This window comes from Tenrec ecaudatus, chromosome 6 (genome assembly GCF_050624435.1).
Source record: "Tenrec ecaudatus isolate mTenEca1 chromosome 6, mTenEca1.hap1, whole genome shotgun sequence".
NCBI lineage: Eukaryota > Metazoa > Chordata > Mammalia > Afrosoricida > Tenrecidae > Tenrec > Tenrec ecaudatus.
Genome location: NC_134535.1, coordinates 161447438 through 161470890, shown reverse-complemented (window position 1 = coordinate 161470890; position 23453 = coordinate 161447438). Strand labels below are relative to the sequence as shown.

At 41.0% G+C, this 23453-nt stretch overlaps 1 protein-coding gene across 1 annotated transcript in view; it reads left to right on the top strand.

Moving 5' to 3' along the window:
* ITGA8 (integrin subunit alpha 8) overlaps window positions 1-23453 on the top strand; it is a 242237-nt gene that overhangs the window by 179762 nt on the left and 39022 nt on the right. The window contains exon 25 of the mRNA XM_075552439.1: window positions 2134-2292. Within this exon, the coding sequence (XP_075408554.1) occupies window positions 2134-2292 (159 nt within the window). The remainder of the gene's footprint in view (window positions 1-2133; window positions 2293-23453) is intronic.

Here is a 23453-nt window from a genome sequence, read left to right as displayed (position 1 = left end):
CACAAATATGGGTTCTTGGTCCTCAGTGGTAAGAACCACAATATGTTGATAATGTTCTGCTTTTAAAAATATTCTTTATTTCCTCTCTTCTAAATGAGAGGAGAGGCTAAGCATAAAAAATGACTACCTCCCTAGGCTTTATTCATGTCGTTCTACATTTTTAGTTATCTTTAAAACCCACTCATCTCCTGTATGGAAATTACCACCTAGAGAGAACAAAATAAAAAAGAGCCTGTGAATTATTTATTGTTGTACCAAAACAATACACATATAGTTTATAGTATGGGTGGCTAGAGATGAAGATATGTTCCTTTTCATTTAAATCATCTGAATTAGAAAGGAATAGCCTATTCTGAGAATTAAATAGCCCACTGATTATTAAAATACTTTCCAGAAACCAACTAGTATCTTGAAAAAGAACCTGATGATCTTTTCCCTCTGCGAGTGTTAAATTGTGAACGGGGAAGAGATGTTTCATCTGAACCATTTATTTATTTATTTATTTATTTGTTTGTTTGTTTGTTTTAGAAACTAATGGACACACACAGAGTGAGTAGTTTCGCAGTTTCTGTTGTGTTGTTGCATAAAGTCGGGGTTATCAGCAAAGCAATTATTCCTATTCTTTTTTGAGCGACTGTGAATGGAATTTTGACAAAATGATATCCCAAGCCCTTTTCTGTTGAGTACTTCTTCTGTCCCTTTCTTAGTACTCCTCATGCTACTGATCCTACTGAGAATTCAGATTATTACTTTTATCCTTCGGTTATCATTGGCATGCATACCCTCCTCTAAGGTTGACACTACAGGCATTTGGACGCTAACTGTTTACCTGTGTGACCAAGAAATGTCAGCTTTTCTGCCACAGCGCCGTGAGAGCCTACCCTTTGCTCAGCCTGCTGCTGAGAATCCAAAGCCTGCTCCTGGGCTTTTGACACTGCCCGTCTACGCAGCTGGCAAAGAACCGTCCGTTCCTGGGCAGCATCAGCACGAGAGCCACTGTCAGTTGCTCCCTGAGCTGCTCAGAATCAAAAGCCTTGTCCAGTGCTGGATCAAAGCTTTCCCTAAGCTCTTCTGATCGCAAAAGGATAGCACAATTCCTGAGGCCCTTCAAAGGAGAGCATTTCACTGGGAGGAGATGCTGTAGAATCACATGCTAAGGTTTTTGCATGCTGGCTTCTGCACACGAGTGGTGATGAAACTTTCAACTTTGAGAACGTATTCAAACACAATCATTTTCAGGGAAGCCCTGCTCCTAATGTAAACTGATCCTACAAGGTTAGGGCAATTTTCAGTCGTGTCCAAAATAATAACCAAATGCTTCTTCCGTGCTAATCTACGGCCTCATGTTGTCTCAATGGACATCAGGCTGCTTTGATAATATAAATTAAATAGGATGTCTAAATCATTAGAAACAATAATACAATATTTACTTGATTATCAATATTAAAATTATGAAATAACGTTCCTGCTAACTTGTCGGAGGATTTTTAAGACCACAAAACACTTAAACATACTGTATTTTTCCTGCTTTGTGTCCTCTGAGCCAATGGCTGCACACATTCGAAGTATTCATCTCTGTGAGTTGTGGCCTTCCTTTCTTGGCGATTTGCTGACAGGACAGAAGGCACTCAGCTTTGGAACGCACACAGGCAGTGAGCTGAGGTGAACACGGCTGTCTTTGGCACTTGATGGATGACCGTTTCTCCAGGAGGTGAAAGAGAGTCCATCCCATGTGGTTGCAATTGACAAGTCACTAGGCAGGAAAGAGGGGACTTAAATGTAAGGGAAAACATAGCTAAGTTTGGGAAGCTTCTAAATAAAAGTGCATTTCTAATGCTAAAACTAAATTCATAAAACGGAAGGTCAACGCCAGTATTTCCAGACATGGTTCATGTGGTTTGTGGTCTTAATCGGAGACCTTTGAAAAATGAAGACTATTTCCTGAGCACCCTCACGTGACATGCTCAGAACTGTTCTCTCCACGCGGATTCATTCTGGGATTTTTCCATCGTCGGATTCCAGAGGATTTGGAATCAATGATAGGTGTTATTTGAAGCCTACAGAGTACAGGGAGTTTGATTTCATCCTCCTGAAAGGGGCCTCATCTTCTCACGTCGTCTTCCTGTTTTGCAGCTGCACAACATTGGTCCAAGCGCTATCAGCGACACCCTTCTGGAAGTGGGCTGGCCATTCTCTGCCCGGGATGAATTTCTCCTCTATATTTTTCATATTCAAACCCTGGGGCCACTGCAGTGTCGAACAAATCCTGTTATCAACCCACAGGGAATCAAGGTAGGACAATAAATCCCTTTGCTGATAAATGATTAGAACATTAGGTTTTTCATATTGACGTTTAAATGCCAGGCCAAATTTCAACTATCACTCCTGGAAAATCTACATTGCTCTTAGTTTCATGTCTCATGATAATGTACTCGGTGAAGAGATGTACTGCCATTTCTTTATCTCAATATGTAACTTTTCTTTTTCAGAAGCGTATTTAATTACATAGGCCCAGCATTCTTGCAAAAGCTATGAGGTGCGTGGGTGGATACATGTTTCTTTTCTTTTAAACTTTTTTTTTTGTGAATTGAGTGAAGGTTTACATTCAAAATGTCACTTTTATATAAGTGGCTTGATTAGCAGAGCAATCACACAAAATGTATAAAAACGGAAACATCATATTTTAGAAACTTCAGAAATACGTCGCTTTTAAAATATATTTTTTGTTGGTAAGAGTCAGTTTATTTTTTGTTTTGTTTTATAATTTTTTTGTTTTATTAGGGGCACATACAACTCTGATCACAATCCATACATACATCAATCATGTAAAGCACATTTGTACATTCATTGCCCACATCATTCTCAAAACATTTGCTCTCCACCTTAGCCCCTGGCATCAGCTCCTCCTTTTACTTTTAATGAGGTGCCAAAACACATACGGATCCTTGCCCAAATGGGTTTATCCATAGTTGAAAATAACAAATAGTGAAAAGGGACAATTTGCCAAGGACCATCTCAATGTCCTGAGGGCCCCAGGATGGAATTTTCAATAGCTTCCTTGATTTTTTTTTTCATCTGAAAAAAGCTCTTTCTCCTTCACTTTGAAGAGTGATTTTACTGGATAGAGGAATTTAGGGTGGCAAGCTTTTTGTTTCAATGCTTTACATATTATACTACACTCTCCTTACATGTATGGATTCTGAAGAAAAGTGTAATGTAATTCTTATCTATTCTCCTCTATTGGTGGATTTTCTCAATAGTTGAGAGATTTGCTGATTTTTGTTTTGCTGTGTTTCCTATAATCTTCCAGACGCCCTGGCTTCTTTTCTTTGATTCTGCATACTTTGAAAATGATATGCCTAGGTGTAGATTTGTTGGTATTTATTCTGCTTTCTGTCTTCTGAGATTCCCAAATCTGTGGTTTATTGCCTTCCATTAATTTTGGAAATATTACAGCCATAAAAATTAAGATATTTCTTTTGTTCCTCTACTATTTTCCTTGTGACATCACCATTATGTGTATCTCTTATCATTGTTCCAGTTCTTGGATATTCCATTTTGGTTTGGGAGTTTCCATTTCTTCTCTTACTTTGAAAGTCTAAAAAGTTTCTTTGACATCAACTCCCCTTTCCCCCCCCTCCCCCACTTATCCCCCCAGGAACTCCACAGGAACCCTTGTGTGATATTAAATATTATTATTGTTATTTCTTTTATTTTCATTTTTGCTGTATCTTATACCAAAGGGGAGCTGATATCAAAGAGTACAAGAAGAAAGAAAATGTTTTGAAAATGATAATGCCAACAATTGTACAATCATGCTTGATCTAATTGAACTATGGTTTGTGAAAAGATCTGTCAGAGCTCCCAATAAAATGGAAAATAAAATTTCTATGGACATATCTTCAGTCCTGCTGACTCTATCCTTCACCATGTTCAGTCTATTTAGGAAGCTATGGAAGGCATTACTCTCTCCTGTTACATGGCTTTTCATTCATAGCTTTGCCTTCTGTTTCTTTGCTAGCCTTTTCATCTTTCTGCTTGTATTATCAATTTGCCCTTTTTCCATTAGAAATTTTAGCAATTGATCAACTCAACTCTGACTCACTACCACTGAGTTGAGTCAGACTCATCGTGACCTCAAATAGGCTTCATGAGATTGGTTGAAAATCTTTAAAGAGCATATAACCTCCTGTTTCTCCCATGGAGCAGCTGGCAGTCTCGAACCACTGACCTTGCAATTAGCAACCCAACACCTAAACCACAGTGCCACCGCCACTGATCGTTGTAGTTATTCTAAATGATCTATCTGGCAATTCCAAAATTTCCATCATATCTGAGTCTAGTTCTGATTGGAGACTTAGATTCTTCAGACTCAGTGTTTTTACCTTTTACTATGTCTCATAATTTTTTTGCTGAAACTTTAGCAATATGTACCAGATAAAGCACTGGGACATAGACAGACTTTAGTGTGAGGTTTTTTGTTTATCTGGGTAAGAGTTAGGCCCCGTTTATCATTTTTTTGTAGGTGTGGTGTCAGAGGTTAAAATTATTCTCTAGTGTCTTAGCATGTATTTCCTGTGTGGTCTTGGGGTTTCCTTAGATAATCCTTTTTAAACAGCATCTGAGATTTGCAATTCCCTTGGGTAAAATGCCCTGTTGTCATATGTGTCCTAATCATGTGGTGGAAAGGTGTGTGTGCAGAGGGGAGAACCTTTTGTGGTCCTGTGATGGGTATCAGTCTTTCAGTGAGCCTGTGTCCCTTGGCTGCGCTCTTCAGAAGAGCAGCTTAGCTCCCTGCCCTCAATCTTAGATGAAATAGCAAGGCTAGAAGAGTCTACAGTGCCCTAACTCAGGTAGGCTTTCATAAAATAATTTTCCTCAAGGGAAGAATGTGTCAAGGAGGATAGAAAGCTCTGGACACATTTCAGGATGGTTGATTTTCCCTACAACGGCCAGAACCAGAAGGGGACCTTTCTTCATTCTTCACAATGAGAACTGGTGAGACTCCTGGAGATAGAATTCAGCAAAGTGGGAGCAGAGGGCTAAATCTGAGTACACCCCACTCCCCTTGTAGTTTTGGCTGAGCCTTCAGCAATTCAGCAATTACAGTTTAAAGTGTCCCTAGTGGTGCTGCTTCCACCGGAGGATCTTTGCTCCTCGGCTGCTTCTGCTTGCAGGAAGTTGTGATTCTCTGTACCCCCATTCTATCTCTCCAGTGTGTGTGGAGCGACAGATGGCTGTGACTCAAGGTCTGATGGGACTAAGCAGAGCTGGTGATTTTCAGTTTATTCCTCCTTGTTCTTGTTCTGGGCCTGCACTCTTCAGAGAAGTGTCTGGAGAAGCCAAGAGTAGCGCGCCCCCACCTCTGGTTCACGCACATTAGCTGGGTGTCTGTTAGGTGCACATTCAGGTTCTATGGGTCGAGGCTGCCTGAGGGTCCGCCGCTATGTAAGTCCTCACCGAATGCTCATCCTGCTGGTCTGCCAACCACGTCAGAAGCTCGTGTTGACACATATGATCCCATTAGGATCGAGACCTAGATTTGGCTTTAGGACCTTTCTAAGACGGCATTAGCATCCTGTTGTTGCTGTGGTTACGGGCTATCGAGTCAGCTCCTACCCAGAGCGACCCTAGGCACCATCCTCACAATTGTTCCTCTGCCTGAGCCCATCATGCAACCACTGCATCAGTCTATCTCATTGAGGACCTTCCTCTGTTTTTGCTGCCCTTCCACTTCACCAAACATGATGCCTTTCTCCAGGGGCTGGTCTCTCCTATCAGATGAAGTCTTGATAGCCTTTCCTCTAAGGAGACTTATTTTGAGACCAGAGCCTTATTTGGCTGTTTTTCTTTTTAGCAGTCCATGGTATTTTCAATATTCTTCTACAACATCACAATTGAAATGTATCTATTCTTCTATGGTCTTCCTTATTCAATGTCCAACTTTCACATGTATGTGAGGCAATGGAGAAGACCATGGCTTGGCTCAAGTGCGCCTTAGTCCTCAAATAACACCCTTGCTCTTTAATACTCCAAAGAGGTCTTGTGCTGCAGGTTTACCTAATGCAATACATCTTTTGATCTCCTGACTGCTGCTTCCATGAGCATTGATTGTGGAGCCAAGTAAGAGAAAATCCTTGACAACTTCAACCTTTTATTCATAATAATACCTATTGGACCAGTTATAAGGGTTTAGATCTTCCTTATATTGATCTGTAATCCATAATGAAGGCTACAATCCTCAGCAAGTGCTTTAATTCCTCCTCACTCTCAGCAAGCAAGGTTGTGCCATCTGCATACTGCAGGTTGTTAATAATAAACCTTCCTCCAATCCTGATGCTTCAGTCTCTTATCAGATGGTTTTCCCAAGAAGAAATTCATGTAAGGATGAGTTTCTAGTAGCTTCAGGGGCATAACATTTCTATGAGAAGTAGAGCTTAGGTCAGGTTTCATGAAACATTGATAAAGGACAGACTCGGATAAAGGACACCTAGGACAGAGGTCTGCTGCATCCCGGCACTGAGCCATTGCCATTGTGAAGGGCTTTTTGTTTTCTTTTAAACCCAGCATCCTTTCTAACTAACAGAAGAAACACTGAAAGATTATCCAATACTAGAGTTTTATGAGACAATAAACCTTCTTTATGGGAAAATAATAGATGGAGCCATTCGAAGTACACACATTTATTTCAAATACTTCCTCCGTGGACTTTTTTCCTTTACCTCTTTCTTTCTTTACATTTTTCTTAATATCATGCTACTGCCTTCAAGGACAGTAGCTCGTTATAAAATAACATCTTTCAATATCAGTAAGTGATATTTAAGTAATTAAAACATTCAACCTATCCTTTCTTTTATTTGACACAGTCTATATATATTTCTCATCAATTCTTAAATCTAAGTTGTTAGGAACCCATGATTATTCAGAGGGCTTCTAGCTCCCTTTGAGTGTAATGTTTAGTTTGCATCTGACACTATTTATATATGTTCGTATATATTATGTAACTTGTTTAATGTGCACCACATTGATTGTGACTTATTTTTCATTGCTGCAATTTTACAATCATTTATAGTGACAGAACAATACCAAAGAGATAACTTGCCTTAAATGTTTACATAGTTTAGCACACTGAGTGGTTATTCATTAAGATATAAACTATTAATCACTGTGCTGAGGTACTAAGCACTAGGTTAGGAGTTCAAGACCACCAGCTGCTGTGGGGGATAAAGATGAGGCTTTCTGCTCCTGTAGAGATGTATAGTTCCGGAAACCTACAGGAAAGAACTGCTTTGTTGATAGAGTCACTATCGATCCTACAGACTCAGAATCAATGGCGGTGATTATTTTTCCCAAGAGAATATCTTTATAGGTATGTATTCTATGCAGTTTACTTTTTTCCAGTTTTATTCTTGAGTAATTTACATATCATCTAATTCAATAGTCCTGTCACTCAGTCATATCACAGAGAATTGTACAATCACCCTCACGTCAATTTTAGAGCATCCCTTCCCGCCCTCCCCCCCCCCCCCCCCCGATCAAATCGCCTTTACAAGGATTCGTGCAGTCACAGGCCATTTTAGCACTCTCTCCCACTCTCGTCTTCAATAGTTACTGCCGGAATCCCGTTTCCCTCCCTACCTTTCCCTACCCCACCCCTGCATCCCCTATATCCCATTTTATCATTATGCATTCTGTGCTTCACAGCCGGGAGACTCAATAGAAAGCCATACAAAACAAAATCTCAGTAAGGTGGTGAGGGTAAAAACATGATAGTACACAGATGAAACTACTAATAATGCATAAGAAGGAAAAGACTCCCAATAACAATCAACAAGCCAGAGAAGAAATTTCTGCCATGGAACTCATAAGAGATACTTGCCCCAGACCAAATTCAGGCCAAATCTATAGGCCAGGTGTCCACTTTGATCGGACACAATCAAGATTACAATTGTCTGTCTTATAGTAAGGCTGCTCTCGACTCTTGTCTTAGGCTAGAGCAGATCTGTCAATGCAGCAATCTGACCAGACACTCTGATGATGGGCTCTGGGCTCCCCCCCATCATCCTCCACAAATTGGGTTTCTATAACTTTTGCTCTGATGCGTTTCTCCTCTCCATATTCAAGTTTTGTAATTGTCAACTTTGGATCACACAAGCTGAGGTGCTTCTTCCATGTGGACTTGGTTGACTCCTCACTTAGATGGCTTCTTGTTTGAATACAAGCCTTTAAGACCCCAGACGCTATTCCAATGATAGCCGGGCACCATCTGCTTTCTTCACCACACTTTGCTATGATCACATCATGAGGGTGATTATGTAGCATGACCACGATGTAAGAATTAATTGTTCTTAAGTTGGAGCTAGGATGAGCCCAAAGCCTTTTAGATAGATAGATAGATAGATAGATAGATAGATAGATAGATAGATAGATAGATAGATAGATGATAGAAATTTGCAGTAACTTGGGAGTCAATATGTATGTCATAGCATTCCATAATTGTGGAATCTTCCATAATCATACAGGCTTCCTAAGCATACTTTTCCTTCCTGGACTTCCTGATACCATCTCCCTCTTCTTTTACCCTTCCCCTGCTACTCCCCCCTTCCTCCAAACGCCTGCTATTGTTTCTTTCCCTGTAGGCTCAACATCTCTGGGTTTCATTTACCAACCCTAAGACAAAAAAAAAATACATTTTCAAAAGGGTGAGCCCCAATGGTGACACACCTCTGAGATACAACCTAATATGAACAAGCATAAGCAGAATATAACAGACCCACCATCACAGGGTTGCCAGGATAATACATATCTTACTACAGGTGTTGATGTACCAAGACCTTGTTTGTTCACCAACCAATAGTCCACCACTCTGGGTACTGCTGTCTTCTTCTACCTCAAACACTGTTTTCTGGCTTCAGTACTCAGGTTATAAGTTTGTCTGGGGTAGAACCTAGTTCGCCCATTGGAGTTCCCAGTTGGGGTCTCACCAATGCAGCCTCTGGGGTGACAAGCTCCCTAAAAATCCAGGACTCAGTGTCCCAGTGTTCTGTGGGATTCAGCCTGGGTTCCCAAGATGCCCTGACATCCTTGATTAATGCTGCCCTCCTGCTGTGTCACTGAAGACTTTCCCTACTTAGTGATCCCAAGGGCATCTTAGAATCTCCTCCTTACACCTGGTGGTCAGCTCTCCCTCCCTCCACCACCCCCCAACAGACATGCATCTATATTCGCCTTGACTTGACCATTCCCTCTCCTCTATCCCGCACTGCCCTTTCCATCAGTAGGCTTCATCCCTATGACAGGGCCTCCTCTATCACCAGGAGACCTCACCCAATCCCCATGTCTACCACTTCGCAGACTGCACCCCCACCCCTACCCCTGCTCCTGAGACCATTTGATCCAGCTGTCATGAGGTGCTTTCCAGTCAAGTGACCTTCACTATACTTACCTGGAGTGCATGATGTGTGGTTCATTGGCACTGGTCCAGCTCTTTACTGGGCTGGCTGGTCCATCCAGAAGACTGGATAGCTTGCAAGCTGGAGCTTGTGCCAGTTTTGCTGCTTGTTTCTACTGCAGTGAACTCCTATAGTTTCTGTCCTTTTGAGCTTGACTAAATTCATTTAGCAAAAAGTCTTTCAAATCCCAACACAAGTTGAGATGTTTCATGGTTCCATCACTTTTTTTTAGGGGTGAGTAATATTCCATTGTGTGTATGTACCAGTATTTTTTTATCCACTATTATGTTGATCGGAATTTAGGCTGTTTTCAAGCTTCTTGCTATTGTGAACTGTGCTGCAAATAATATGAGGGGAGAAATGTATGTTTGTGCGTTGTTTCTTATTTCTTTTGGATATATGACCAATAATGGCATTACTGGGTCGTATGGTAGTTCAATTTCCTTCTGTTCTAGGTAACACAATAGTGTCTTCCATGGCAGCTGTATGTAAGTACAAGTCTACCAGCAGTGGGGAAAAACATTTTTTGACAATTATAAGTTGTTTGTGTGGTTCTTGTTGTTTTATTGGAATTGATGAAAAGTTAAAATGTTATTGCTTTCAGGTACTTAAAAATCTTGTTATTGGGCCAAGGTGCCTAAAATAACTTTTTATTAAAAATACATGAAAAGTAATTGATAATTATAGATAACATATTATCTATAAATGACTATAAACAAGTGTTAATGCTACAAATCTATTTTCCCTAAAAATACTAAACAATTCTTGGTGAAGTTGCTATTTACTTACTTAGCAATGAGTTTTTTCACAGATATTACAAAGACAAATTTAGTGTTTTCAATATCCGAAATATGAATTCCAATTGTAAAGAAGACATCATTTTTCTTATGTAATTATCAACAGAATAAGTATAAGGAAGTGTTAATTTCATATCAATTTCAGAATTTTGTATCAATACTAATTGCTGTTGTTTTTAAAAATAAAAGATAGCCCAGATAAGATGGACTGGATGAATAGTCTGGAGGAGAAAACAACAGGACCAATGGTTCAGGGGGGACACGGGAGACGGGGTGGTGTAAGGTGGTGGTGCTGACCAATCCAGGGACAGGGGAGCAATAAGTGATCCAAAATCAGTAGCAAGGAGGGTGTGAGAGGCCTGGTGGGATACAGCAAGGGCAAGGTAACCAAGAGAAATTACTGAAACACAAATGAAGACTGAGCATGATAGTAGGATAAGAGGAAAGTAAAAGGAAATAGAGGAAAGAACTAGATGACAAAGACTATTTATAGAGGTCTAAAGACTGGAATGTACATATGTACATATATTTATATAAGAGTGTGGGGAAACAGATCTATGTGCATATATTTATAGGCTTAGCATTAAGGCAGCAGATGGACATTGGGCTGCTACTCAATCTCTTACTCAATGCAAGAATACATTGTTCTATTAAATTGGCACTCCAGGATGCACACCTTCCCAACACGATTGCTGAAGAAAAATGCGTGCATAAGAAAATGTGGTGAAGAAAGCTGATGGTGCCCGGCTATCAAAAGATATAGCGTCTGGGGTCTTAAATGCTTGGACATAAACAAGCAGCCATCTAGCTGAGAAGCATCAAAGCCCACATGGAAGAAACACACCAGCCTGTCTGACCACGAGGTGTAGAATGGACCAGTTATCAGACATCAAAGAACTAAAAATCATACCAGTGGGTGCCCACCTTCCTGATCCAATCACTGAAGACAAACTTGTGCATAAGCAAATGTGGTGAAGAAAGCTGATGGTGCACAGCTATCAAAAGTTATAGTGTCTGATGTCTTGGAGGCTCAAAGATAAACAAGTGGCCATCTAGTTCAGAAGCAACAAAGTGCACATGGAAGAAACACACCAGCCTGTGTGACCACAAGCTGTCAAAGGGACCAGTTATCAAGCATCAAGGAACAATAATCCATATCATTGTAAATGTGTGAGTGCAGAGTGGAGACTCAAAGCCCATCGGCAGCCAACCGGACGCCCCCTTACTAAAGGGTTGTGGGGAGGAGATGAGCCAGTCAGGGTGCGGGGTAGCAACAAAGAAACATATCTTTCCTCTAGTTCTTAATTAATTACTTCCTCCCCACTATCATGATCCCAATTCTACCTTACAAGCCTGGCTAGACCAGAGGATGTACATAGGTACAGATAGCAACTGGAAACACAGGGAATCCAGGGCAGATGACTCTTCCAGGACCAGTGGTGAGAGTGGTGATGCCTGAGGGTGGAGGGAACATGGGATAGAAAGGGGGAACTGATTACAAGAATCTACATATAGCCTCATTCCAGGGGGATGGACAGCAGAGAAGAGGATAGGGTAAGACGTCGGACAGTGTAACATATGACAAAATAATAACAATTTATGAATAATGAAGGGTTCATGAGATGGGGGGAGTAGGGAGGGAGGGGGAAAAGGAGCAGCTGATATTAAGGGCTCAAGTGGAAGGCAAACATTTTGAGAATGATGATGGCAACAAATGTACATATGTGCTTGACACAATGAATGGATGTATGGATAGTGATAAGAATTGTATGAGTCCCCAATAAAATGATTTTAAGAAATAAATAAAGGATAGCTTAATTTTTTAATAAGAAGCAAGGAAAGAATGGGCTTACTGGAAGGACTAGGGGGGCAGACATACAATTGTGCAGGTAAGAATCCAATCCCAGCCATACACCTTAGTCCCAATGGATAGACTAACCTAAGACGCCAGACAATTTGACTTTATGATTTCTCTATCAATAGACTTTCAGAGAGCAAGCTTTTGAAATTTTCCAGATAGCCCTTTCAGAATCTCCCCAATAGGTTCTACTTCTTTGCACCCAGATATTTAAAAAGGAAGAAGGGAGCTGTAAAGAAGATGGATTGACACTGTGAATGCAGCAGGCACACGAACAATTATGAGGATGCTGCAGGGTGGTGCAGGGTTTCATTCGATTGTGCAGTCACTATGGGTCCAGATCAAGTTGATGGCACCTACCACCAGCAATAATAATTAGGATTTAATAATTCACCACTTGTCTGTCAGTTTTTCAATACTGGGGTGGCTTGTATCTTGCTGTGAGGCTGGCAGCTATGTCAGTGGAAGGTCAAAGGGCAGCAGGGTCCCCCAAAGTGAAGAGGTCTCAGCAGGGCTTCTAATGTAAGAACAGATGGTGAAGAATCATCTGCTCACTTTGGAGGAAGTAACAGCTGAAAAACCTTATGCATCGCATTTGAAACATTGTCAGATACTGAATGGCTAATGAATAAAGACAGAGCTTTGTCAGAGATAATGCCAGCAGATGAGCCCTCATGTCCGAAGGCACCCCAAATATGACTAAGGAAGACGTGAACAGGGTAAAGCCTGTGAGAGTAACCCCATTAGAAACTCCATTTCATGCTGGGACGTGGCTCAGAATGAGAAGGAACCGCTGAAAAAACCTACTGAAATAACTGGAACTTGGAATGTACAAAGTAGGAATGTAAGAAAAAAGTGGAAGACATCAAAAACAAAATGGAACATATAAAAATTGCTTTACTAGGTGTTAATCAGCTGAAAAGGACTGGCACTGGCCCTTTTGATTCAGAAAATTATATAGCGTGCTATGCCAGAATGACACAGTCAAGAGGAATGATGTTGCAGTCATCATCCAAAAGGACTTTTCAAGACGTGTCTTGATGCACAGTGCTGTGTGTGATAGGAATATATTGATCAGCTTAAAAGGAAAGCTAGTCAATTCAAATGTGCACACCAACCACCAGAGCTATTGAAGAATTCTACCAGCATCTTCATTTGGAGATTAATCAAACATGTAATCAAGCTACATTAACAATTATTGACAACTGGAATGCAAACATTGCAAGGAAAGAGGAAGAAATATTGGAAATATGGTCATGGGGTTAGGAGGGAAGCTGGAGATCTCATGATACGATAGAATTTTGCAAGACCAACCATTGGTTCATCACACACACCTTTTTACAGCAACACAAAGGCAAGTCTCTGCATGAATGTCTCCAGATGGAACACACAGTAGATGGAGAAGCTCAATATCTACAGCCAGGCTGGCTGTGGAGTCGGCCATCAGTTGCTCATATGTAAGTCCAGGCTGAAGGTGAGAAAAATTAAAACAAGTCCACAGAGGCGACGTATGACCTTGAATGTATCCCACCTGAGCTTCAAGGACAGCTTTGACGCGTTGAACACCAATGACAGAAGATCTGAGGAGGACATCGAGAACATTATTCATGATGAAATAAAGGTCATTAGAAAAATGAGGAAAGAAAGAAAAGATCAAAGTGGATGACAGAAGATGCCATGAAACTCGCTCGTAATCGTGGAGTAGCTAAGACAAATAGAAGAAATAATGAAGCAAAAGAACTGCAAAGGGCAGCTCATGAAGATAATACAAAATATTATAATGAAATGTGCAGACCTGGAATTAGAAAAAACAAAAGGGAAGAGCAAACTCAGTAAATCTTAAACTGAAAGAACTGTAGAAAATATTCGAGCCTTGAATAGCAATATTGTATGGGCAGAATATTGAACGATGCTGTAAGTATCAAAAGAAGATGGAAAAAGTATACAGAATCACTGTACCAAAAATAACTAGTTGACATTCCACCATTTCAGGGGGTAGCATGTGAGCAAGAACCAATTGTACTGAAGGAAGAAGTCCAAGCTGTACTGAAAGCGTTAGCCAAAACACGTCTCCAGGAATTAATGGAAAACCTATTGAAATGTTTCAACAAGCACTGGATGAAACACTGGAAGCACACACTGGTCTATGCTAGGACATCTGGGAGAAAACTACTAGGCCAACTGACTGGAAGAATTCCATATTTAAAAAAAGATATTCCATATTCATATCCATTCCAAAGAAAGGTGTGCTAACAGAATCCTTGAAATATAGAACAATGTCATTAATATCACATATAAATAAAATTTTGCTGAAGATCATCCAACAACAGTTGTAGCAGTACATTGACAGAGAACTGCCAGGTTCAGGATGGTTTCAGAAGAGGTCATGGAATACAGGATATCAATGCAGATGTCACTGATTGACTCAAAGCAGATCCTTATGTTTTGTTGACTCTACCAAGGTATTTTCCTATGAGGGTCATAACAGACTATGGAAAACCTTGAGAAGAATGGAATTCTAGAATAACTAATTGTGCTCATGGGGAACCTGTATATGTATTGAGAGACAGCTATGTGAACAGTACAAGGAAATATTTCACGGTTTAAAATCAGGAAAGATGTGCATCAGGATTGTATATACACACACATTGTTTTTTTCTTTTTTATTAATCATTTTTGGGGGCTCTTACAAATCTTATAATAATTCATCATTCAATTGTATTTAGCACACTTGTTCATATGTTGCCATCAACATTTCTAAAACATTTTCTTTCTACCTGAGTCCTTGGTATTAGCTCCTCTTTTTTCCTCTCCCCCACCCTTGTGAATCCTTGATCAATGACATATTATTGTTGTTATTTCATGTCTTACACTGTCCATTGTCTCCTTTCACCCACCTTTCTGTTATCCATCACCCTAGGAAGTGAGCTAGATATCCAACCTTGTGATGGGTTCCTCCTTTCTCCCTGCTCCCCAACCCTGCCCCACTATTCTCCTGCCCTCATATCACTACTCCCACTACTGTTGCTGAGGGTTTTATAGGTTCTGAATTCCATATGTCGAGAGCTCTTATCTGTACCAAACTGTACTCTGATCTAGCTGGATTTGTAAGGTAGAACTGGGTCATGGTAGTGAGGGGTGGGGTGGGTGAAGCATTCAAGGATTAGAGGAATGTTGTGTTTCATCAGTGCTATACTGCACCCTGGCTGAATCATCCCTTCCTTGTAACCCTTCTGTGGGGGTGATGTGCAGTTGTCTAGAGATGGGCTGTGGGTCTCCACTCCAACCCCTTTCTTTCGCATCATATAATTGTTTGGGATCTTTTGATACCTGATACCTGATCTTGTTGACATCTCGTGATCACACAGGCTGCTGTGCTTCTTCTTTGTGGGCTTATTTGATTCCCTGCTAGATGGTTCTTTGTTTAACTTTAAGCCTTTAACATACCAGATGCTTTATCTTTTTATACCATCCACTCTCTTCACCACATTTGCTTATGAACTTATTTTGTCTTCAGCGATCATGTCGGGAAGATGATTATTAAAGAGTGCCAGGTTATTAGAACAAAGAATTCTTTGTTCTAGGGAGGCCTTGAGTAGAGGCCCAAAGTCTATCTGCTGTCTTAATACTGAACATATAAATAAATGTACATTGACCTCTATCCCTTTCATTATAAATTAATATACTTACACACATACATGCCTACAGCTATACCTCTATAAATAGACTTCTTTCCTATATTTCCTTTCACCCTCCTCCTGTCCCACTATCATGCTTACCTTCCAGTCAGATCTCAGTAATTCCTTTTGGATACATTGCCCTGTATCAAACTCTATCAGGTATTATATGCCCTCCTTGTCATCAATTTTAAATCTCTTGTTGTTCCTTTATTCCTAAGTGTGTTGGCTTCCCATCTCCCTCCTCTCCCATGTCCCCCTGGAACCGCTGCCCCGTAGTTTTCGCCTCAGGATTGTTTGTCCTGCCTATCTTATATAGGTAGACATAGGGCAAAAGAAATAAAACAATAGATAGATAGTTCCAGGTCAGTCTAATGACCCTTATGAGTGTTTTCCAATTGGATCTGATGAGATGCTAAGCCCTGTCCCCCAAGTCAGGAGTCTATTTTCAGGAGTCCTCGGGGACTTGGTTCCTTTGCTCCTCTGTTGCACTCCCTTTGTATCATCCCCCATTGTGCATCCTCTCTCCATACTTATTCAAACTGTATGCTGAGAAAGTCTACAGAGAAGCTGGATTATATGAAGAAAAAATGTGACAGCAGGATTGGAGGAGTTCTTATTAACAACCAGTGATTTATAGCCAACACAACCTTGCTTGCTGAAAATAAAGAAGGCTTGAAGCACTTGCTGAAGAAGATCAAGGATAAGCACTTACTGATGGAGATCAAGGATAAGCACTTGCTGATGGAGATCAAGGATAAGCACTTGCTGATGGAGATCAAGGATAAGCACTTACTGATGGAGATCAAGGATAAGCACTTGCTGAAGAAGATCAAGGATAAGCACTTGCTGATGGAGATCAAGGGTTGCAGCTTTCACGGTGGGCTACAACACAATATAAAGAAGTCCTAAATCCTCACAACTGGGCCAATCGCTAACATCACGATAAATGGAGAAATTATTGAAGTCGACAAGAATTTTGTCGTGCTTATGTCTACAATCAATGCCCATGGTAACAGCAGTGAAGAGATCAAAATATGAGCTGCACTGGGTAAATCTGCTGCACACGATTTCTACAAAGTGTTGAAAAGCAAGGATGTGACTTTGGAGGACGAAGATGCACCTGCCCCAAGCCGTGATCGTATCCATTGCCTCCTGTGCATGTGAAAGTTGGACATTGTTGGCAAAGAATATTGAAAGTATCATGGGCTGCCAAAAGAACAAAGAAATCTCTCTTTGAAAAGTTCAGTCGGAATGCTACTTAGAGACCTGGATGGCAAGACTTGATCTCGCGTACTTTGGACACGGTGTCAGGAGAGATTAGTCATTGGAGAAGGACATCTATGTTTGGTAAAAGAGAGGGGCAGTGTAAAAGGAAGGCCCTTGACATGATGGTTTGATACAAGGGCTGCAGCATCAAAACAATTGTGAGGATGGTACAGCAGTGTGTCCTTCTGTCTTAGGAGGGTCACTATGAGCCAGAACCGACCTAATGGCACCTAAAACCAGTAATGATCAATATTTAATAGAGTTTATTTAGCATAATGATTTTTCCCTTTTTATATTACTCATGTGACAACATCCCTTGAATTTGCTTCTCAAAAATTGAAAGTATATCTAGTTTTATGTCACCGCAGCCATATGAAAGTTTAGTAGCTTTGGTTTTTTTTTGGGGGGGGGTTGTTTTATGTTGTTTTGTACGCTATCTCTAAAGATAAATGCATTCTGAATGTCAAACATCTAACCTGAAATTTCCTAAAATATAACCCATCTATAAATTCAGTGTACATTCCCAATGTGCCCCTTCTCACATAAACATCAAAGGCCAACAATCAGGAGTTCTGTTTCACAGTATGAACTGGCATAGTTTGGTTATCCCACTAAGTTAATGCTGGTGTCCCTAAGTTCTGAGAAGAGGCACAGACTTCCTTCCTAAGGGATGCTCTAGGAAGCATTGGCAAAGGGTCTCACCCAAGTCTGCATCATATTGTTCAAACACAAAGCATGGATTGGGGATGGAGGGCCACAGACTCAAGTGTGACAGAAGTCAGTGGATTTCTTTTAAATAGCTGCCTTGCATGATTTGGATGCACTTTCCCTGATTTTTCAACACTATTCAAACATGAGAGTCTGAGGATGAGGGGAAGGACTTTGAGTGACATAAACAGTTAAGACATTCCGCCACTAACTGAAGGGCCAAAAGTTTGAGTCCACTACAAGGTACATTGAAATAAAGGTCTGGAGACCTCCCCCCACACCCCCTGAGCAACAATTTAAAGCCTTGTGAAGCACAACTGTACCCTGACGTCCATTGGGTCACCAAAACTCAGAGCAGACTCAATGCAGTCGGTACTGGTAGTTGCCTGGGCAGACCAGTGCAAGCTGCAGCAGGGTTTAACTGGAGAAGACCTTGACACTCAATAAATACCAACCCCTGCTAGCACATCTGAGGAGTCAACACTCAGCTCAAACAAGCTTGGTGCCTGGCAGTACCTTAGCGCATTCCACCCTGGCTTTTGCCAGCCCGTGAAAAGGTCTTTGGTTTTCTGCCCCTCGCATGGGGACTTCATCAAGCTCATGAGTCTGTCTTCTATAAACCACAGACATAATCATGCAGGTTTGGCTGCCACGGTCCGGGTCAGAGGTAGAGGTTTTAACATGGCTGTCTCTTCACATCCTAATACCATCAAAAACATTTTGAAACATTCAATTGTCTACAGCATTTAAACCAATCCATTGAATCTAATTTGTTCCAGATCTTTCTTGGAGTAAATATTTAAACTTGAGTTAAGGCTTTCTCAACTAAGGTAAAGGTAGTAAAATAATTATTTCAAACTACCAATATTCTTATTTGGGTGGGCTTTATCCTAAGGTTTGGTGAATAATTCAAATAGATGGCAATCTCTAGAGGACAGGAAGTTAAGAAAGAAAGGGCAAAAAAGGTAAATCTATTAAGGTACTAAAATGATAATACACAAAGGGGTTTTTTTTTTGCTTGTTCTATTTTGTTTTGCTTTTAATGACAAGACTTTGTAATGCATAGCCAAGTATGAGAGGCTGAAAGAACATGCTGTGGAATCTGAAACACAACCTAAACATGGGAAGAGAAATAAGGTATTCACGTTCTACCTGCATTAAGATCACCATGCAATGTTTTTGGCCGAGATTCTAGGAAGAAAAATTCCAAAGTAAAAATTATCTGAAAGAGCCTGGCCTAGGAGAAGGGAAACGTTATTTAAACAATTGTTGGAGTCATGGAAAGCAGGCGGTCGCCACTGAGAATGAGATTCTTGAACAGCGCCAAGCCCACAGGAAGTGAAAATTATAACCAGACAGCACAGACATGGAAGGCAGAAGTACAGAAACAGCCGTCCTTCAAGGACCAGAGTCCTGCAGAGAGTTTTTGTTTCTTTTGTTTTTATCAGTGGGTCCACAGACAGTGGTTTGACTTGGAAAATTCAAGTGGTTTTGTCTTATCTGTAAAAGAATAATTTTTCTTTTTCATAAGCAAAAAACCAAAACAAACCAAAAAAATCTGTTGCTATCGAGTTAACTCTGACTCATAACTTCCCTATGGAAACAGTTAAACTTTCCCTGTAGGTTTCCCAAACTGAATTCATTATGGAAACAGACTGCCTCGTCTTTCTCTAACAGAGCAGCTGGTGATTTCGAACTAGAGACCTTTCTGTTCGCACCCCGCTCTCTCTCCACTGTGGCACAAAGGTTTCACTGCCCTTATAACTGCCTCCATCCTGTTCCCATTAATTTAGAATACAGAGACACCAGTTATTTCCTAGAGCAATGGTTTCCAGTTCAATATCATGTGTGTGCTTTCTTGTATTTCTCAAATCTCGCTCCTCCTGCCACCTCCAAAACACACACACACACACACACACACACACACACAGACCCCTCTTAAAATCAAGATATAAAAGGAAGACTGCTGTGTATATCTTTTCCATTTCTTGACAATTTCTTTTTATTTTTAGTTATGTTGAGGCTCTTGAACAGACTGCGCCATGATTTATTCCACACCTGAGACATTATTCAATGCTTTTGCTTGCCTCTTAGTACTCAAGCATCCACCATCAACTCTTCTTAAACGAAAAATCTGGCTGTTTATTATTTCAGAAAATAATACCCGCTGTTTAATGTTGTACCTCTCAAAGCCTCATGCTCTGACACCAACTCTCCTTGATCTTCTCCAGTTTGCCATGTTGCCCTCTGTCACAGGACATACTGTCTCTCATGGAGGAATGGTATTCACTCCTTTCTAAAGTTTCTGTAGGTTGAGTGGCAGCCACCGAATAGACCTCTCAGGCATACCTCTAAGACAGCTTTCCTTTCCCTCAAGTTCTTAAGATGTTCTTTGAGTTTTCTTCTTTGTTTTCTTTTTTTGTTGAGATCTCTTCTTTTGGCTATTGTGAAATGTGAAAACACCATATTGAAAGACTTGGGGGGAAAAGTCTTCAAATCATCAATGGAATGAATTAATTTTTAAGGCACGGTTTGCTTGAACTTTATAGAAACTCAGAAAAAAATATAATGATTTATTTCCCTCCACACAAATCCTTCAAGTTTGTATTTTAAAGAAAGCTACATGGTAGACTGACTTGCTGGGTTTTCTCCAGGTCAATTTCATTATAGACAAACTGGTCCGTAAAAGAAGTCTACCATCTTGTGTGCACTAGGCAGACCTGAAGTCCAAAGAAAAGTTGCAAACAATAAAAAGATACTGTGTATTACTTTTGTTAGGGTTCACAATGTCCTTAATCTTATTTCATGTAACCAATTTTTAACTACCGGTATATTGTCCACTCTAGCTACAAAATATCCCTTTAATCTATAAATCCAATCTTTGGGCTGCTAATCATAAGGTCAATGATGCCAGAGTAAATTAATGAAGAGTTATGAAAATGTGTTATATGTAGATCATTGTGATTGGTTCCCCCCTTCATCCCCTCACCTTCCCCTTACCCTCCTTATATGGCTACTCTCAATATTGGTCCTGAGGGGGTTCATCTGTCCTGGATTCCCTGTGTTTCCAGCTCTTATCTGTACCTGTGTACATGCTCTGGTCTAGCCAGATTTGTAAAGTAGAATTGGGGTCATGATAGTGGGGGGGGCAGGAAGCATTAAAGAACTAGAGGAAAGTTATATGTTTCATGGGTACTATACTGAACCTGACTGACTCGTCTCCTCTCCCAACCGTTCTGTAAAACTATGTCCAATTCGGGTCTCCACTCTGCACTCCCCCTCATTCACAATGATATGATTCTTTGTTCTGGGTCTTTGATGCCTGATATCCGATCCTGTTGACACCTCATGATCACACAGGCTGGTGTGCTTCTTCCATGTGCGCTTTGTTGCTTCTGAGCTAGATGACCATTTGTTTATCTTCAATCCCTTAAGACCCCAGATGCTATATCTGTTGATAGCTGGGCACTATCAGCTTTCTTCACCACATTTGCTTATGCACCCGCTTTGTCTTCAGCAATAGTGTCAGGAAGGTGAGCATCATGGTGTGCCAGTTTAATAGAACAAAGTGTTCTTGTGTTGAGGAAGTACTTGATGGGAGGCCCAATGTCCATCTGCTATCTTAATAATAAACCTATAAATATATTTACATAGATCTATTTCATCATTGTCATATATAAACATATTTATATATGTGCATGTCTGTATTTAGACCTCTATAAATGCCCTTTGCCTCCTAGTGCTTTCCTCTATTTCCTTTTATTTTCCTCTTGTCCCACTATCATGTCAGCCTTCATTTGGGTTTCAGTAATTCCTCTCAGTTACATTTCCCTTGAACAAGCCCTACCAGGCCTCCTTGCCATTGATTTTGGGTCACTTGTTGTTCCCTTGTCCCTGGGTTTGTTAACACCCACTGCCTTTCCCTCACCTTCCCCTCCTATGGCCCCCTGGAACTGTAGGTCCCCTTGTTTTATCCTCCAGATTGTTTATCCCACCTGTCTTATCTAGATAGACCTGCAGAGATAATAATATGCACAAAAAGAAGACAGAGCAAAACAAAGCAATAAAAGAAAACAAAACAACAACAAAAAGAAAAGCCTATAAATAATTCAAGGTCTGTTTGTTGACCTTTAGGAGTGTTTTCCAGTACAGTCTGATGGGGTGCCAAGTGCTGGCCCCAAAGTATTTTTGATATTCCCCCGGGGACTTCATTGCTCTGCTCCCCTTGCTGTTCTGTTGCACACCCTTAGTGTTTTGCCTCGGTGTGGTGGGGTCAGATCTGGTACAAACACTGTCTCCAGTGTTATCCCCCGTAATACTATGGGTCAGTGAGGGATGTTTGTCTTGTGGTAGGGCCAGCCCTATGGTCATCTCTGTCCATTGGCTACTCTGAGCAGGAATATCATCCTCAGGGCTTGGTGGACCAGGATGTGCTCCACTCTCTCTTTGTCCCCCTTTGTTTGCTCCTGTGTGCTCTGATCAGACATGTCCCTCTCCCTGAGCTGTAGCTTCAGTGCTGTCCTCTGAAGTGAATTCTCCTGGGAGGAGAAGGGATGTTCACACAGTTTGGATTGGGGTTGGCCCCTCAGACCTCTCTATTGGTTCCCAGCTTCATACCAGTATGTTACATTCACATCTTGGAGCACCGGGTCTGGTTCCTCTTTCCCTGTGGAGATATAAACAACACCCTCCCCTTCGGTGGGTTAGTGCCCTGTTCCCCTTGGAAACATTTCTTAAGAATGACATTCCTCTCTGAAAGGGCTCTACCAAAGAAAGAAACATTCTATCAATCAATCCCTCTCCTTGCTGCCCACGGGGCTCTCGTTCTCTTGTACTAAGTACGAATTGTGCCTTCCTGAGTGACCAGTTGTAAATATGTGTGAGTGATGAAATGTGGGGGCCGCCCCAATAGAATTCCCTCTGTATTTACACAAAACCTATGCCTAGTCAAGCCGCACAGGAGAACAAATAATTTCCTTCTCTTTAGGGTGTTACGTAACCACTGAGGCTGGTAGCAGTAGCAGCAGCAGGCTATAATCTTGGGAATAAATAATCACTCGCTCGTTTTTCCAGGATCTTTTTTCTGTAGTTTGGTCAACCATAGAATCAGCCTATGTGACGTGCTTCTCAGCAACTCGTGTGTGAAAATGGAAATGGTACGCGATAAATTTCAAAGCAAAACAACCCGTAGGTTAGATAGAAACAGGGAAGAACTTTTGGAGATTTCCACAATTCTGAATGGTATGTCTTATGCTTATCTATCACATTCTTTATCATTGAGCACCCTTGGACATCCTTCTGGCTAATATGCCTGCTCTCCCTCATAGGGCCTGCCCTTGCTCAGGAGATGTTAGCAGGTTAACTCCATTGAAGTCCTCACCGCATCTCTGCACTTCATCACGCTGGTCCTACGCCCACCGCTTCTTAGCCTTGGCTCTAGCTACCTTGGCTCTGAAAAAAACGCATCCTAGCTCTTCTAGTGCAATCTCCTATTATTATAGTTAAAGACCTGGGGGCACTGGTGGGTAAGCTTTGGACTGCCAATCCTAAGGTCAATGGTTCAATCTCAACAGTCACCGTGGAGGAGAAAGATGAGGCTTTCTGCTCCTACAAATGTTTATAGGCTCAGAAACCCTGTACAGGATTACACTGAGTTGGAATCAATGCAATGGCAGTGAGTTGTTTATTGTAG